Source organism: Aplidium turbinatum, chromosome 4 (genome assembly GCF_918807975.1).
Source record: "Aplidium turbinatum chromosome 4, kaAplTurb1.1, whole genome shotgun sequence".
NCBI lineage: Eukaryota > Metazoa > Chordata > Ascidiacea > Aplousobranchia > Polyclinidae > Aplidium > Aplidium turbinatum.
Genome location: NC_137475.1, coordinates 5,885,991 through 5,904,467, shown reverse-complemented (window position 1 = coordinate 5,904,467; position 18,477 = coordinate 5,885,991). Strand labels below are relative to the sequence as shown.

General features: G+C 36.8%; 1 protein-coding gene across 1 annotated transcript in view; it reads right to left on the bottom strand.

Annotated features, from left to right (window-relative positions):
- LOC145768516 (uncharacterized) overlaps positions 1-15,180 on the bottom strand; it is a 37,795-nt gene extending 22,615 nt beyond the window's left edge. The window contains exons 1-15 of the mRNA XM_082580024.1: positions 15,050-15,180; positions 12,763-12,869; positions 10,807-10,875; positions 7,519-7,593; positions 6,914-7,070; positions 6,358-6,385; positions 5,309-5,402; positions 5,000-5,092; positions 4,626-4,689; positions 4,230-4,328; positions 3,997-4,100; positions 2,064-2,202; positions 1,697-1,815; positions 1,131-1,280; positions 172-342 (exon numbers count right to left, since the gene is read on the bottom strand). Coding sequence (XP_082436150.1) covers positions 172-342; positions 1,131-1,280; positions 1,697-1,815; positions 2,064-2,202; positions 3,997-4,100; positions 4,230-4,328; positions 4,626-4,689; positions 5,000-5,092; positions 5,309-5,402; positions 6,358-6,385; positions 6,914-7,070; positions 7,519-7,593; positions 10,807-10,875; positions 12,763-12,869; positions 15,050-15,146 — 1,566 coding nt within the window. The 5' untranslated portion in view covers positions 15,147-15,180. The remainder of the gene's footprint in view (positions 1-171; positions 343-1,130; positions 1,281-1,696; positions 1,816-2,063; positions 2,203-3,996; positions 4,101-4,229; positions 4,329-4,625; positions 4,690-4,999; positions 5,093-5,308; positions 5,403-6,357; positions 6,386-6,913; positions 7,071-7,518; positions 7,594-10,806; positions 10,876-12,762; positions 12,870-15,049) is intronic.
- Between the last annotated feature and the right edge of the window lie 3,297 nt (positions 15,181-18,477).

The window sequence follows — 18,477 nt, the reverse complement described above, 5'->3', positions numbered from 1 at the left end:
TGGTTTTTATAAATACAACTTTTGCAGACATTGCATAAATATAAAGATAGTATATTTTTCTGGCTTGGAGTTTAATGTAAAAGAAGAAGAAAGCTTAAAATCTATAAAAAATGAGCTATCTGGCATCAGAAAAAGAATTGTTATCATCAAAAATTGACAAAATGTCCTCACTTTTTCAATAAGCTCAATGCAAGCAGCCAAGTCCATTCCAAAATCGATGAAAGTCCACTGGATACCTTCCTTCTTGTATTCCTCTTGCTCCAAGACGAACATGTGATGGTTGAAAAACTGTTGGAGTTTCTCGTTGGTGAAGTTTATGCAAAGTTGCTCAAAACTGTTGCTCTAAAAATAATAAATATCTTTACTAATTTGAACTAAAAATCCAGCAAAACACGGTAAAGGAGAGAATTAAATACTTATGTAGGCTAGTCTTAAATTGTTATAGAGGTGTTTTGCTTAGTTCTGGTTGCCGATAAAATCTGAAAAAGTAATAGTCGTTGTAGAAATTATGCTATAAAAAAATTGTTCCGTTTTGTAAATTCGAAGTATCAAAATGAAGATTCACTGTAATCTCATCGCGGTACTTTCATCGTGGTAATTTCATCGCAGTAATTTTGTCACATGGTAATTACATCGCATACATTGTCATCGCATTGTAATTACATCGCAAGACACCACATCGTCAGTAATTTAATCTTCTTCGTCAACGTCCACCCATTTTTTTCAAAGTGAAAAGGCGGATGATAAAGTAAATGAAACCCATTAAAATTCAAAGTTCAAAGTTGTTGTAATAAGCAAATTAAAATGAAGTAACCATATTAAAAATATCTGAGACAGTTGCTTTTTAATCAAAACGACAAGTTATGTGCAATTCCTCTTAAGAAATCCAGAATTTCGCGATTTTCAAAATCGTTGACTATTCTTTGAATTCTGGTACCTAACCCTAACCCTGCTGGTAGCCTACGCAGCTCTCATACTGCGATGTAATTACCTGACGATGTGATATACTGCGATGTAATTACCATGCGATGAAATTACCACGATGATATTACCACGACGAAACTACTGCGATGAAATTACCGGACACCCAAAATGAAACCTAGCAGATTTTGAATGATTCCGACACTCACATCAAAGATCTCGAATCCAGCGATATCCAAGACACCAATGAAGAAACTTCTCGGCAATTTAGTGCTCAAGGTTTGATTAATGAGTTTGACTAACCAGTCAAAATGTCTTCCAAACAGACCTTTACTTAGAGCTCCCATGCCGTACAGGACCTGGATAAGATATTGAAAAATATATTTTTAATATTAAGATCTGTGTAAGGTTTAAAAATAAAGAATGGGCGATACGATTGAAAAATCGGAAAGATCAAGACGTAGCTATTGCTCATCAGCCACCCCGGCAACTCAACAGGTAAACAACGTTAAAAGCAATGGAGTAACAAAATTGCTCAGTACTGTACAATGATGACTTTGACTTTCAGCATGTAGCCTACCTTTTTACAACATTTTGAGCAAAATTAATTTTAGTGCACTTCATTGACCGGGTCTGAGTCAGTGGTTCAAAACCTCTACATGTGTTTAGAGATGCCAAAATTAAACTTTCAAATGGGCTTTTTTAGATTGAGGAAAAGATTCCCCACAATCAACCAATTTTGGTTCGTTATTTTAAAACCACAAAAAGTAATCACCTGATTACAAGATTGTCCTTTTGTGACATATTCGTTTCCAACCTTGACACGAGGATGGCACAAATATTTAATGAAATCAGCGGAATTGAGTCCAAAAAGATAAGCAACTTTATCGGCATCTTTGAATGAAATCAAGATAATGTGATAAATAGAATTCTATTTGAATAAGTGTTGCGCCTGATGGTTGTTAGGCTATCTAACATCAAACCTTAGATCGCGCATAACTTTTTTGCCAGCTCATTTTTTTGTAACTACATAATATAATAATTTAATTATATATAATTGTTACATATAGTATATAGCCTACTTTTTATTATTATGTAATAACTATGGGCCTACATTATCTGCAGAAAACCAGCAAACCCACCCTCAGTGCCATCAGCTTCGGCTTGCTCTTCCCTCTGTTTGTTCTTAAACTTCATGTTCTGCTGATGCATGATGCCAGCCATCAGTCTGTAGATGCCATTGATCTCCTCTTGGGAAAATCCCAAGACATGAAAAGCTTCCTGGTAAAATGTGTCTTACGTTGAACAAGACGTAACTTATTTTTGATCACTGAACTTGGGACTAAACCAGCAAGCAGCCTTAGTCTGAATACTGAAAAATTTTGGTGTTCTTCAGGAAAATGATTGTTTATAGCACAAGTTGCAACGTTTATCTGATGAAAGTGAAAGTAAAAGCAAAGACAAACAAATCGATTTATTGTTTCAGTGACATTTCGCGCACCATCACAATGCGCATCCTCAAAGCGAATCACACACAAATGAAACCTGCCATGAGATAAATAAAATATACAAAGATTGTATGTTATTCGCTCTGGCCTCTGAGGATGCGCATTGTAATAGTGCTCGAAACGTCGGTGAAGCAATATATCAACTTGTTTGTCTTTGCTTTTACTTTCACTTTCATCAAATAAACGTTGCAACTAGTGCCAGAAACAGAGTAGTAGCCTATTTGGTGGGACAACTTCAACAAAAATACAATAGCCCAATGTGTGTTCTACAACACATTAAAACACCTTAATTTGGCCTTGCAAATGATCAATTACACACGGCACTGCCCTTATACGCAGGGGCGCCGGAACGATTTTTGACTGGGGGGGCAAGATTACAAAAAAAGGGCACTTTTGTTTACTAAAGGGCCAATTTTTTTTCAAGTTTTAAGATATAACGATAATGCTAATCTATCAGCTCACTATGTATTGAGTAGTGATAGCCTACAAGTGTTCGGCATACAAAGAAGGACATCATGCTATGTTATAATGATGTAACCTACTGTCAAGCCTTAAAGCAGCCTGCGGCCATGGCCGCTAAGTAGTGCTTGAATGACCGCCTGTGCTACCTACTCAATCGGCCAAGTTTGGCCGACGGTCTCTTCTAGCCAATCCATCCCAGGCATCCGCCCCCCCTGCCCCCCCGCTTCCGGCGCCCCTGCTTATACACTCGCACTGTAGTTTGTACAACCACCCCTCGATTTGTTCTCAGAAAATAAAACGTGTTAATTTTTCTTACGTGTTAATGATTTCTGGCAACAACAGTCGATTAGAGCCACAGCCTTATCGACGGCCACTTCACATACATCATTATTAGTTTATCGTAGGAGGGTTTGTTTCTGAGGTTGTTCATTCCAAATGCAAGTAAGCATTTTGATCACTTTTTGATATTTCTGTATAGGTTCATGAGGGTGTCCGACAAATTGTTCGTGAGCAATTGTTCGTAAAGCAATTGTTCGTAAGCAATTGTTCGTAAAACAATTGTTTGTAAAATTAATTCTTCGTAAAACAATTCTTCCTAAAGCATTTTTTCGTGCATGCAGTTAAAATTTGATCTATAGGCTACGAAGAAATGCTTTACGAAGAATTGTTTTAAGGATTTCATTTTACGAAAAACAGTTTACGAACAATTGTTTTACCCCTTTCCTTCCCAGCGTTGCCGTTCGACAACACAAAATAAAATACACAAACAAAAAAAAATTTTCAGTTTTTTTTTTGAAGTCATTAGGTCATTTGAAGAATTTTGATTTGAAGTCATTTGAAGTCCTACTACCCCATGAAAGCTTTAGAAAAATTTTCCCGCCCAAAATAATCATTCGGGAAGGAAAGGGGTGAACAATTGCTTACGAACAATTGCTTTACGAACAATTGCTTACGAACTATTTTCCTATAACCGTTCATGAGTAGGCTATTGTTTTCACTTAGTCAAGTTTTTTTTTAACTTGAATAGGCCTACTTTGCATTTCGAATCTCTTTTTCAATATACCGTAGGTTTGTTAAGTACCGTACAGGTTGCAACCTATCTTACATCAGTTAGCAGCAATTCTGCTGAGTCATCCAAATTGTCTACAGTCACGACGCCTTGACAGATGGATTTGTACTCATAAGGGTCTTTTGTCACCAACAGTTGATCTAAAAAAGCATTAACACAAAAATATTTTCCTTCAAACTGTTTCATTGCATGAAAACCAAATGACCAAACGTTAGTGTCTGTAAGATATGTTTGATTTTTATGATATGAGTAGTTTTATAATACGCTACCTATTAGTTCCGGTTTTCCTCCAGATATAATCTGATAAAAGATGTGATAATTTCTCTCTCCTTCTTGTTGATAAATCACTCGAGATTTTTCCAACAAATCTGCAGGAATGAGATAAAGATCAGTTGCATGATGCTGTAGCTCCTGTAGGCTATTCAGTACACATGCCATTTTGCTTTCTCCTAGCTAGAAGCTATTGAAGTGAAATTGCTGGGCAAATAAAATGGAGGTTGATCTACTAGAAAATGCAAATACTTTCTAATCTGGGCATGAAAGTGAGACGAACTAATCCCGACAAAATTTTATGATACAGGCTTGGGAATAAGCTGCGCACATTCTGCAGTAAGTGTGACCTAGAATTCACGTCGCCTCATAAAAAAAACATTTTTAAAACTTACAATGCTCAATGTCTCCTGAAGCAAGCAAGCCTGTACTTCCAAAATGAATTCGAATAAATTTCCCCTGAAAGTGTGAAACATCGAAAGTCAGTCAACATTACCCTCACAAAAAAAAGTAATTTTCATACACGGTAGCTTAGGCTGCGAACGCCATGTCTTGAAATAGGAAACTTTTACGTTTGCTTTAAATCAGATAGAAGTCTCTTCTTTAAAAGTTAGTCCAGCAATAACATCATTAAGTTATATTACAGATTTTGTTTGTTTGAAGTGTACCCTGCGTTCAACTTTTTCTATTTTGGCATTACGCACTTTAAGAAAAGGCAATTACATATTTTACATAGTTACGGATCAAAGTCTTTCTAAAAAAAACTTACGAATCTGGACGAATTGTCGTTCCTGACAGTTTTAGCGTTGCCAAATGCTTCCATGGCTGGGTTGCACTGCACGATTTGGTCTTCAAGAGTCCCCTTTAGAAACAGCCGATTAAGAGATAGGTTGGTAACTTGGTATTGATACGAGCGAAGCTACTTTGATCGAAAGTGAATATTTTTCAAAACTCTTCAACAAACGTACACGACGAGAAAAAGCGATCTGATAAGCTTTTTACTTAAGTGCTATTTGTCTTATTTTATAGCTTTCCATTACATAAAATTGTATGAAACCATGATAGTATTTATATTCACTTTGGAAGAATCTTGGGTTCCGAAAGCGGCCACAAGAGCAAAATATTGGATAACTTTCTTGGTATTGACAGTTTTGCCAGCTCCAGACTCACCGCTGAAATTAAAATCACCCCCTTTTTAATGATACTAAAAATTAATCTAAAATGATTGAATAAGACTTCTTGTCTTTTTAGGCAGTCTACATTTATGGCAGTTCAGCTCAGTTTGTTTTTATTTCTATCCATCACAACAAAATACAAAATGTGCCAAAGATTGCAGAGGTCTACAGAAAGGTAGAAGCAACAAAATGCGGACGTTTATTATTATTATTATTAATTTGCGTCAGCAGGACTATCAGTTTCAAATGTAGCACGGTCGCAACACTCTGCAGATTAAGATGAAGCCAATTAGGCTACTACAGAAGGCCTCAAGTAATTATCTCTTTTCAGGGTTAACTAACATGTTGTGGAACCGTATGTAGCCTAGCTTAGGTAGGTAGTTTAAGCAGAAACTTACAACAGCCGAAAACTGCAGATCAAGGGAAGCTCAATAGCCACATTTACGATTCAAACACCATATATTTGACCAAAAGTATTGCATTAGCAACTGAGGGTCTCTTCTTTGCTTTTGACTTTCTAAGTATGATCCACGCTTTGGCCCTTTCACTTTCTCATGATGAACACTGTTTTTGCAATAAACTAGTTAGTTGGTTTTGAATCTTTATCCCCGGACTGACAAAGCCTTGATAAGTTATTCCTGGTTGTTTCGCATACTTGTAGAGGCTTTTGACGCAGGACCGGTTGCCGAGATTAGCAGAGTGAAGTTTTCCGATTGTTGAAGTGTTGTTGCCGGGAATTATTCCATTCACTAGGTGCCGCTGAATGGAGAGCAGTCCTAAAATGTGTTGCTCAAGCGCACACCCCGAGAGTCAAACTTGCGCCGCGTGATCTTGAGCCGGGTGCTTAACCACTGAGCTAGCGGGCGGAAGTAGGTTTAAGTTCAGTTCGAATTCTGATTAACAAAATCATTTTCATTGTAAAACACAGTTATGTTTCTGTTGCAATACGTACGTAATAAGCATGGATTGATTTTCGCGGTCTGAAATACAAACGTCAATTAACATCAAGTCGCTTGAAGATTTGCTACAAGCCCTTCCTATGCTGTGCCAATATCTAAAGCAAGCCAGAAAGCACTTCAGCAACTACGCCCACTCAATTTATTACACCCTGGGTAGAGGTGAGCGGTGTTCTTCAACAACCAGCTTAAGCCGGGAGTCGAACCAGGACTGCATGATTGGAAAACGAGCGCTTTATCCGCTACGCCATTCCACCGCTCTACTGTATATACAGTACTAATAAAGTAAAAAGTTAACCACTTGGAAGCATGTAAATTTATTACTATCATATCATTAAAATGAATCCTAAATCAAAATAATATACAGAAATGTTTTCACACTGTTCAAGAAGCACTGTACATAATCTGACAAACATTTTACTTTAAGTATTGCCAGTGTTGAGTTAAATTTACTGACGCGGCAAATTTGACGCATGTGACTGAATGGTGGATAATTTTCTGGATAAAATGTTAACAAAGAGTACTTTTAAAATCTTTAAGAGTTTTACTCACTCATTAGCATCTCAGTATAAGCATTGTCAGCTATCGAGTAAAGATGAGGAGGCATTTCAGTTCTCCTCTTCCCTTTGAAAGCGGTAATCACGTAAGGAGCGTACACTGGCAGCATCTTGTAAGGATTCACAGTGACGCAGAAAAGTCCGGAGTAAGTCTAGAAATATCAAGCGAACAAACCTACAGGTTATTACCTGTATTGGAAACATTTTTCTTTTGAGGTATGTTGCTATGTAAGTCAATAGAAATTACGTCTCACATACGTTCATTGAAGTATGATTACTGGTCGATAGTGTCTGACAAAACGTTGGAACAAACAGAGCTTATCGCCTTTTATGATAGGGTCTGTTTGTAGCCTATACCGGAAAAGAAAGATCGATACTTTTGTAAAAGTCATTAATAACAATGCAGTTTTAACACTTTTAAATTTTTTTAACACGTTTTTCAGACATTCGACCACCCATTCACCACTGACTCTTTCAATGAATATCAAATAAAACCATATCATGGTTTATTGAAAATGCTTAGTTAAACGTTTTATTTAACGTCCATATATTTTAGCTGCAACTTTTATCTTTTGAAAATTAGTTCAAGTAGTCACTCACGTAGATCATAAACGATTCATAACGGGTTCTCAAGTTATTCAAAACGGAGGCTTCGTTAACCCTTTGCTTTTCAACCTTTTTTTGGAAGTTAACTGCTCAAGGGGGGGCCGTTTTTGGATCAAATTCAATCAGTTGTTACGTGTTATCCGCTGGTGCTATTTCAACAGAAGTTGCACTGGTATGAAAAAAAATCATTTGTCTATAAGTTTGAAAAATCTTTATTTCAACATTTTATATGTTAAACTTGATATTTCAATTTTTGCAAAGGTACCCAAAAACGACAATTTTGATTTATCTTGCCGCTGCTTAAATACCATGCTAATCCGATTTCATGCAAAGTTCTGAATAACAAAGAGCTCGATCAACCGCACGAAGTGTGTGTGCGGTGTGCCGAATCATTGCATTGATAAAGATTTACGCCTTGCGAGCAAATCTTATTGTAGGCTACTCATTGATTCTAAAATAGTTACAATCAGAGTAATATTGTTACACGAATTTGAAAAAAAAAACTGCGTCTGTTCTTTTACATTTTTGTCCTAAACTAATGCTTTCCAAAACTCATGGCTAGCTTCTAGTTTTAGGGAACAAGACTTCTCATAAGTAACACCTTAGCCTGCTTGAATAGCTGTTTACATCTTCGTTTGTGTATTTTAGGTCTACAATTGAGTTTGTGGTATGAATATTTTTAGTAGAGAGAAGACAATTGAACAAGTTGTTGACATTATCTGAAATTTCTAAGTTCAAATTAGGTGCTTTTGAAATTGTGGATTTGTGTCAAGTCGCATCACAAATATCATGCAGGCTGCATCATAAGTCATTTCGCTTACGGTTGTTTATAAACATGACTCATAAATTACATCCACAAAAAATACAGCATTTACATCAACAAAGCTAAGTTCGAAGCTCACTTTTTATTGAAGATTCTGTCAATCAATTTGAAAATACATTTTTAGTCCGCCAGCGTCGAAACAATGCAACAGCGAATTGAGGATCATGCGTAAACAAAAGAAATGTGAAATAACCCATAGTCAGCAAATCTACATAAATTTAACGTTTACAAATGTTGAATCAATGTAAAAGGACTGGATTGCTGAGTGACTGGGTCCTTATTGTTTGAAGCACAAAAAATACGCCTAAAGCCGACAACATCAGCAAGGCAGCGAATATGTTTCTGGCCAAAAAAAAATTAACTTTTGACTTCAAAGATAAAAATGATTATAACGAAGCTTCAAAGTTTGTCGTAAAAAATATTGCAGAGATACAATAAACATAATCATTTTGTGCCAGATTGTGAGAAGACTTCCTAGATTCTTTCCAAACATTTTCATGATTGCAAATTATTTTCTATAACTTTATATTTCCAAAAAATGGCTTCTTTGTTGAAACAACGTGGCTACAATTCTATAAAAAATTCATAGGCCTACTACATTGAAGTAATGAAATGTTTTATAGTGATTTTGCTGATGACGTTTTACAACATCCGAGAAGTAAAAAATAATAATAATGAATTATTTTACAAAACCGTGGTTTGCAAGCGCTTCACAAAAATTGTTGGGGAAAATTTACTATTAGACGTAAAACGTTTGTAAAAGAAAATTGTCGGTCTATGTATTTATAATGTTTATTACGCTGTTATCGAATTATAAACTGCCTGTATTGTCTACCTTTGTAGTTACCGGCCAGCTTAGAGCAGCATGCAAACTACGCGTTTATGGTATTTGCATCGTGTTATGATTCTCGAAAATTTCCCACAAGGTCTTTATTTTTATCGTGATATTTTTGTGCTTTTTCTGTCCTAAACTTGAAGTCATTGTGCAGCACAATCCACATCTGTTTTTAGACTCAGTTTTGATTGAAAATCTTTTGTGTGGTGCATCATTTCAAGTAGTGTCTTCCCCTAAACTGTTACACAAACCGCCCAGAACCAGGTTGATTATGTATCTTACAGCCGTTGAGGGCCCGTTATTGTATGTGTGGAATTATTATTATTATTATTAGATGTCTGACTAAATTCATGCCAAAGTCGAGCAAATTCTGCTTTCGGGTCCTTGCCGTTATTTACTGTATTTTTTGTTGATAAGTTTAGGCAGCATTTTTCCAAGATAAATGTAGACATCGGTATTGTTCGTCACTTAGATTTAGTTTTCTCAGCATTATTTATTCATTCTTTGATCCACTAGTTTGTCTCACTTTTGGTATAATCGGATCGTTTATAAATGGCGGGTCTTCACAATAGCCGGCCTCTTATACATTGGCGTAACGTATTCAGATGTTGAATCAATGATCAAGAAAGCTGATTCGTTGTTTGTCTTATGTGACGCCTAGCTTTATGCCTCGTCTACATTACAAAATATTTTGTAATGTATATTTTGTAATGTAAGACAAGGCATTATCATGTTTATTTTGCGTTCTTTGGAACAACACACAGTGCACTGTGAAACAAAAATGCAAGACATAACAGCAAGTAGGCAACATAAAGCAGGGAAGGGACATGTAGCCATCGAGTTAGCTGCTACGTGTAGCCTAAATGGAGCCTATCTCATAATTTTGAGTGTATCTTACAATTACTGTTTGCGAAAACGCTATTTCTCCGGCTTCTCCCAAAAGCATTTGCAGTGATACATTTCCTCAATTGCAAGTTTTGGTAATGAGAGCATTTCCATAGAACGTTTATTTCGAAACCAGGTTTTTCGTGTCTTTACCCAAGGGAAGATTTCTTATTGCAACGTTTTTTATTCGTCAATGAATATTATCTGCTTGAAACATCTGTTTTGGATAGTTTGTGGCCTACATTGCCTACTATTTTGATCATGGATTGCTATTGTTTGTAGAGCTGATAACGCAAAAAAACGTTTGCTATTATTGTTTCTAATTAACAGCTTTGTGATCACTGGCTTTTCTTTTGTGGCATAAGAAATAACGCGCTTTGTATTATTGAGGTCAAACCGAACAAAGGAAAACAAGAGGATGTTTCTCTCTGCTCGCGCATATCGATGCACGAAGCAATTATGAGCTTATGGCTTGTCATCGCAATGTAATCCATTTCACGCTTTGCTGGAAGTTAGCTAGAAATAGCAAAAATTCACCAAAATCTTGAATTTACAAGAAAACTACACAACTTTTAGCATCAAATTTAATATCATCAGATCCGCCTGGCAATTTTAGGAAAAGTCAAGAAAAACTAAGTGCATGGCGTTACTGTGCTTCAAGCAATCAAAGGAAATATGAGGGGGGGGCCAAATCTGGCCTCCCTTTGAGGAGCAAAGTGTTAAGGAATGTCATTCCAGCCATATCTTCGCACTTTTCATATCGGGCAGGGTTCATTTCTTGGATTTCGTCTTCTTTGATAACCATTTCCTAAAAATAAACCATTTCAAATTGAATAATTCTATTTACATTCTTTTTACATTAAATAATCAAGTAAACACACAACTTAAAAAAGGTTTTCTGGCTAGTTTTAAAGTTGTCTATCGATTCCATTTAATCCAATAGTAAAATATTTCTTCGCTTTTTGCCCAATTTAGAACCGATTTGAATTTTGAATCAAGAGGAAGTGCATGCTGTTTTAACTAAGTTGCAATTCTTTTATTTATTCTTTTACAAGAAGGGAACACTAGTCATCTCTATACCAGTTCAATGGCCGAGTGGTTTAGTCTTCGGCTCTGGTGCTGGCAGTGGCGTATCCTGGTTGGTTGAGCAAGCGAAGCAATAAAACTCGTAGGGGAATAGAGCGTGCCGAAGGCACGTGTTTTCTAGGGGGGTCCGGGGGCATGCTCCCCCGGAAAATTTTTGCAAAATTACACTCAAATAATGAATTATACTGCTTTCTGGAAACACTTTTAGGGTAATTTTTGTATGAAATTTATTAGCAGATAAACAGCTATTAACTTATTAAAGGTAGCTCTTACACACGAACGGGCAAAGGGCAAAAATGCGACTATAATTAGAGAACACCAAAAACTCAGCTACAAAGTCAAGTCTAGCTTAGACCTCACATATCCTGTCTTATTCCAAAGTCTATCCAGCCAGGATAACAGTGTAAAGCTAACATTTGGCTCAAACTTTTGCTTACAAGGCCGATATTATAACCATAACAGTGCCCTAGATTTTCTCATTACATGGATCACTGACACAACATCCAACAGAGCAGAGTTGCCAGACTATGAAAAAGTCTTAAAGCCAAAATAATACAAAGAAAAGGCCAAAACAAGGAAAATATTAGACAAAAAAGACCAAATGGATATATTTACCTGTTTTTATCAAAAATAATAAAATTTACATATATATTTTATAACTTGTAGTGGATTTTAATAAATTGAAGCAAAAATAATTCTGAAAGTAGCCCAAAAAATAGCAAGTTAGCCTATAAAAGTAGCGGATGACTTTTGATCCGCCACATTACGAGTATTAAACAAGTATAGAACATGTATTAAACAATGTTGAATATGGTTTCATCTGGTAAGGTTACAATATTAGAGAAATATTGATTATTATGCATTTTGAAAAGTTATTTTAAAAAAAACTAATTTGCGAAATTTGGCTAATCTGGCAATCCCGCGACTGGAAGCAATTTTTAAATCGCTTCCAGCGATTAGTTAAAAGAAACGTAAATTGCGAAAACTTTGCGCTGCTTTTTTCCTTTCTTTCAAACTTGTTTCTTCTTATTGCAAAAACGAGAGCAACGGATGCAATACGAATCTTCGCTTCCGTTGGCTTCCAATTTTTTAAAATTAAAACCGAGTTCAAAATCATACGGGGGGGGCATGAGTTAAAAACCATTCTAAATCGCATTTAGGTAAAGAAATTACGAAATCGTTTTACTGAAAAATATCAGCTTCTCTTTTTTCAATTTTGACAGGGGAAGCAATGCTTCCCTTGCTTCCATTGAGGATACGCCCCTGGGTGCTGGTAGATGTGATATCGATTCCTGGTCGAGTCATACCACAGACTAAACGGCACCGATTGTATCTTTTCTTGCATAACGCAGTGAAGATAAGTCGGATAATGATGTGATGATATCGTTAACCTGATATAAAATTAAACATGAGCCCTGTCGCTAAAAGACCTTAGCTGTTGTCGAGCGACAGTAAATAAATCCATAACATTATTATTATTATTAGTCATCTCTACTTTTAAGCATTTCATTGTTTATGAAAAACAATTGTCGAACTGAGGGCATTTAAAAGGTTTTCCGCAATGGCAAATGCTCTTTACTGTATTTAAAGAAAACCAGCCTGTTCCTACTTTTCCTCCTTCCAAAGCCTTGATTGTGCATTTCCCGTTCTCTGTCTTGATTAGTTCGCCAGTGACATACGCCTTAGCTTTGTCAGGAAACCAAACGTATTTTTTACCTGCGACAAAAGGCCCAGGTTGACGTTTGCTCGAAAGTAAAATGATGCAGGCTCGTCAAACTATGAATAAACAAATGCACCTGTAACATAGTTTGCGTACTTGCATATAAGATAGAGCCGCACAACATACGGCCCGCGGGCCACCACAAAATTTTGCATGCGGCCAGCGAGATGATTCAAATATATTTAACGATTACTGTACATTCTCTAATCACAATTTTTGGCTTATTAAATCGATTATACGTAGGTAGCCTACTGCTAATTTGCATTCATCAAATGCTGGCATTTGCACAATAATAATCTAACCTCTTATTGTAATTTATTAAGCATCGATTTCGCTATATAGCATCTTCAGCTTGTTCAAACGGAATTATATGTAGGCTACGGACTAACTTTTTTATAGGCTATTAGGCTACAACAACGAGATAGTGTGAAACGCTCCTTCGGCGGTTCTCTTTACGACGATAGGTAGCATTTTTTCCTATCTGAATAATATCTCTTATCTGATATTTACTTTATAGAAACGGTACAACATCGTCTGAATGCTATCGCAAAATAGTTTTTTTTTTGCGGCCTTTGTACCATTTTGAGTGGTGCAGGACTCATTTAAAAGCTATTACACAATGTTGTAAAAAAAGTTTCACATATTTATATGCACGAAACTAAACATTAGGCTATATGTGTCTGGACGATTCTTCTTATATAATCGAATATTAGGCCTATAAACAATGCATGGCTACCTAGAGATGACTACCTAGAGCTACATGGCTACATGGCCTACATGGCTACCTAGAGCTACCATCTCCAGGTGACCATGACAATATTATAATAGCATTTACATAGCGCCACATAGGTAGTGCAAACTACATGCTCTTTGACGTTGCGCATGACGATGGTAATAATACAATACATTATTACAATGCTGAATAAAATACATTAGAATGTTTTCAATTCATTTAAATCTTCAGATTTCCTTTTACACATAGGCTACAGTAGGTAACCAATTCCAGCAGCCACCTGCAACAACTCAGAAGCTGCGGGTGTCTTATTGTGTCTTACAAAAAGGTTTATTTCATGCTGCTTAGAAAGCATACACAAATAAAATATATATAAATTTACAAAGTATTCTGATTTGTTGTGACAAACGTATAGGCTATGGCTGCATATTTTTTTTTTGAAAGTTGATCCAATGTAAACTTATAATTTGAAAAGTAGTGAAAAAAGCTATATGCTTATACAGTAGGCCTACGTGTTGAAAAATCAAGCAATCGGATACAAAACTACTTAATGAAAGGTGGTATTTTCAATCAATAGTGATGTCTGTAGCTCTTTAAACTGCGGGGGAGGGTCGCTAGTCCTTACTCCCGTTGGTCGACGTTGCCTTACATGCGAGAGCGGAAGCTCCTGATGTTGGGGTGGTTGGCGAAGGCAAGTCGACCCTTGTGTTCTATCAGAAACAACTTAGGTTTGTGGTACGTAAAGAAGTAAAGCAAAATCCCGAAAACGGATTTAGCTGCTTCGTGCCACATAACACCCCACTAGTGTCTGAGGGCTGGGTTTGCCCGAGACACGCAAAGGTAGAGTTGTTCTGAACGTCAGGGGTCACCAGTGCGGGTCGGTAGTCCTCACTCCCGTTGTTGACGTTGCCTTACACGCGATTTTTTTTCGCGCAACATGCGAGAGTGGGAGCTTTCGATGTTGGGGTGCTCAGCGAAGGCAAGTCGACCCTTGTGTTCCATCAGAAACAACTTAGGTTTGTGGTACGTAACGAAGTAAAGCAATATCCCGAAAACGGATTTAGCTGCTTCGTGCCACAAAACTATGCTTTCAGTCAGCACAAATGCTGTTTTTAACTAGCTCTAAAATGTATCAATGCTTTTTTGTAAAAATTAGTTAAAACATATAGCCTAAGCTTAGGTAATTAATCATACAGTGTTATAAAATTCAAACGTTAAACTTTGTTGAACTACTACGTGTAAGCTTATACCTATTTGAGGTTAGATGTCACATCAAAGTTTTACAAATACTTTAGTAGCCTGCACGGCCAATATGATTGTATTAAATTAAAAAAAATTAAGCTGAAACAAAAACAAGTAGCCAAACTTAAACTGTTCTAAAATATCATGCAACTGAAAAAATGAACATTTTAGGAAATAAAAAAATTCAAAACTGAAACTTACCATCAGGTTTTTTGGTTTGATTGGCAAGAATTTGCTCCTGAGTCATCCGCAAATACTGAGCGGCATCTTGGCAGGCTTCGTAATCAAATGAAGCCATTACTCTGATTGTCTTAGTTAGCAGGTAGACCGTATAGGCTACTACAGTAAAATCCTATTGTTTGTTATATGAGACAACCAATTTTAAAAGAAAATGAAAAATAATTAATACCGTAGTTGAATTAAATTTGATTTTGATAATGGACTTGATATAGGCTAAATAAATCACTAATTTAGAATATTAAACCACTGATTTAAAATATTAAACCACTGATTTAGATCATTAAACCACTGATTTAGATCACCGTGAGAATAGAAACTTGCTCCAATGAGTCCATACAGTCAAGGCCGTTGAGAAGATAGTTTGAGCCCTGTAGGCCTACCAATGCGATTCCCAGTCCTCAAATCAAGACACTTCTAAGAAAAACACACTAGGCTATATAGGCCTATCTAAAGAATACGTGGTGGCTTCTTCAAACTCTTGGGCCCGGATCTAAAGTACCTCCTGGATTCTCCTGTCAACGGTATTGCATACAATTGAATTAAAGCCATGAGATGGTTTAAGAGAATGTCTTCGGATCATTAACATAAGACTTAGGCTATAGGCCTATTTCACACCACTGTTCCGTTCGGTTGTTGTCGTTTGAAAGTCTAGCCAGCTACATATCTTAAACATTTTTACCAGCCTACGGAGAAACGACCTTTTAACGAAACGATAAACGAACGTTTTAATGTTTTATTTTATTTTTCTCTTGTAAGCGTATTTTAAATGGCAAAATCGTCATTTCCGTAGGGTGGCAATTGACTAGTAGACTGTATGGTCGTCTCGTTGTCTCCCTGTCGGTATGGGAACTTGTGTAACTTTTGCATTGTGTGTAGCCTATTAATTGCATATTTCAAACATGTCCTACCTATGTTCAGGATTTAGCTGATGGGGAGCCCGGGGCACTTTTAGATCGGGGGGCCCCCGTACAAAAAATTTTTTCGCGCCTACGGCGAGAAAAACCACCTCTACGTCTACAGTAGCATCAGTCCAGTACTGCACAGCATTTTGCAGAAACTTTAAAGGCCAAAAGGAAAAAAATAACACAAAATCACATTTTTTCCACATAGGGGGGCCCTTCAAAAGTCGGGGGCCCGGGGCAACTGCCCCCTCTGCCCCCCCTAAATCCGGGCCTGCCTATGTTCCTGTTAGCCTACTGACAAATAAAACATTGATTGATTGATATAACAGAAGTACCTACTTTTAAGTTTATCAATAAGGTAACTAGCCTCCTCTTAAATAATCGAGATTAGAGTGACTAAAATTATTGTTTTTCAACTTCCCTTTTATACCTGTTACAAAGTCAAAAATATCTTTTCTCACACAGCTGGCTTGTTCTGATGATTACGTGATCAACAACTATTTTGACGGGCAAGTGGTAAAGCCATTCTCACCTCGTACTGGCATGTAAATAGGATGTTCTCTTCTTACGTCGGTACAATTGATGACAAGCTTTTGTGTTTTCTCTTCGAGTTCATCGAAAATGTTCGAGGCGCTTCAATGGACAATCTGTAGCCGAGAGAGGTTAAGCTATGTCATAGATTGAAACGTAAGCTACCAAGTTTCAATGCTATGTTCTATCGCTAACAATCTAATAGGCCTATTCCACTTGAATATTGTCAAAGTTTCGTCAAACAATAGGTTATAGCTTAGGCTACTGTACAACATCACTTTTCTGTTTATTATCTATTCCCAGTGGCCTATGACGGTTGCGACAATAGCCTACTCACTGTCACTTACCCTCCAGGAAACTCGTCAAAGTCGTCATCCGAGCGATTTCTTTTATTGTTTAGGCCTACTAACAATTGCGGAAACTGCCCTCGCCCGTAATCACGGAGGCAATTTCCTCACATGAAGGTGCGGTATATCCAGGCCTTACGCATTTTTTGGGGAACACTTGGTCACCCGCCCCTTTAAAGTTGAAGACAAACAATATTCATTTTATTTCTATTATTGCAACAAAAAAATTTCCCTCATCTTGCTCCCTCAATTCCATTCCACCAACCTAACAGGCGGCATTGGGCACACATGTTTTTAGTGGATTTAATTTTTTTTACGTGCCCTTTAAAAGCTAGGTTAAAAGTGCAACATTCTGAACTGAACACATTGTTCACTCAACTGGTTGACAATGAAATTAATTTTTTGAAGTGTAGATAGAGGTGTGAGATCACAGAGGTGAAGTAGGCTGTGTCTTGTAGATGAATCCTTTTTCTTTCCAACAATACCTCAGTAAAACTTAGTTAGTAAAACTTTAGGCTACTATCTCTGAAGTTAAGATTTTCCAGATGAAACTGTTAAGATTGAAAACGAAATGAACAAGTGAGACAAAATTCAAAACAGGGAGGCTAGCCTAACCTATTTGCCTACTCGTCGCGGTCATGCCAAGCTTCAGTTCAGTTTGTTTTTATTTTTGATTATCACAACAAAAACAATTAAAGTAGCCTATGTCACACATAGCAGAGATCTAGAAAAGGGTAGAGGCGACAAACTGGGAACGTTCCTACTTGAGACGGAAACAGGACAATCAGTTTAAAATTCGTTATTATCGCAAGCAATAGTTGGTCGTGGAATGTCATTTATTCGCTATCAAAAACACATTTTGCGAAAGCATGGGCAACGGCTGCGCGATGTTTGAAAACAATTTGCATATTGAACAAGATATAGACACGTGGATATAGAAATCAAAGTTGAAAAAACAAAAACTGGATCCTTAAATTGGTTTAGCTCGACTTCTTTTTCATATCAATTGTATTGTTGATTAAGCGTTGTTAGTGACAATATGGGCTAACTAACTTTTAGAGGGAGTTAGTAGTCTTTTGGGACTCGCAATTTGCTTGATTGCCCAGATCTATCCTTTGCTTTCCAGTGATGGTAAAACTGTTAAAATTGCACATGAAACAACGAGTAAAACAAACCTGCTCTCCACCCTGGAGAATGTTTCAAAAAGTATCACACTCAGGCAAGAATTTAACCCTATTATCCCTAGGTTTTTATTTCCATTGAAACCCCAGATGGTGCTGTGCATAAAGCAAGACATACTCTTTCAATTTGCAAAGGTTTAACAGTTTTATTTTTAAAAATTAAGTTGCTGACAATCGGTACAACTTGGTGAAGTTTAAGTTATCACAAGATAAAGATTGTGCTTTCCAACGATGGCAGAATTATTAAAATCCGAGCAGAAATGAGAAAACTACAGCAAGTTTAGTGGAAGCACTATTTACCAATCACAGCAAAAAGGGAGTGACTTAGTTATAGCATAAATATCTTACATATCTATGGTTATAGTGAACAATGATCGATTCGCCTGTACAGGGCATTGGAAAAAAGTCTCGCCAAGCGATTACGTTTG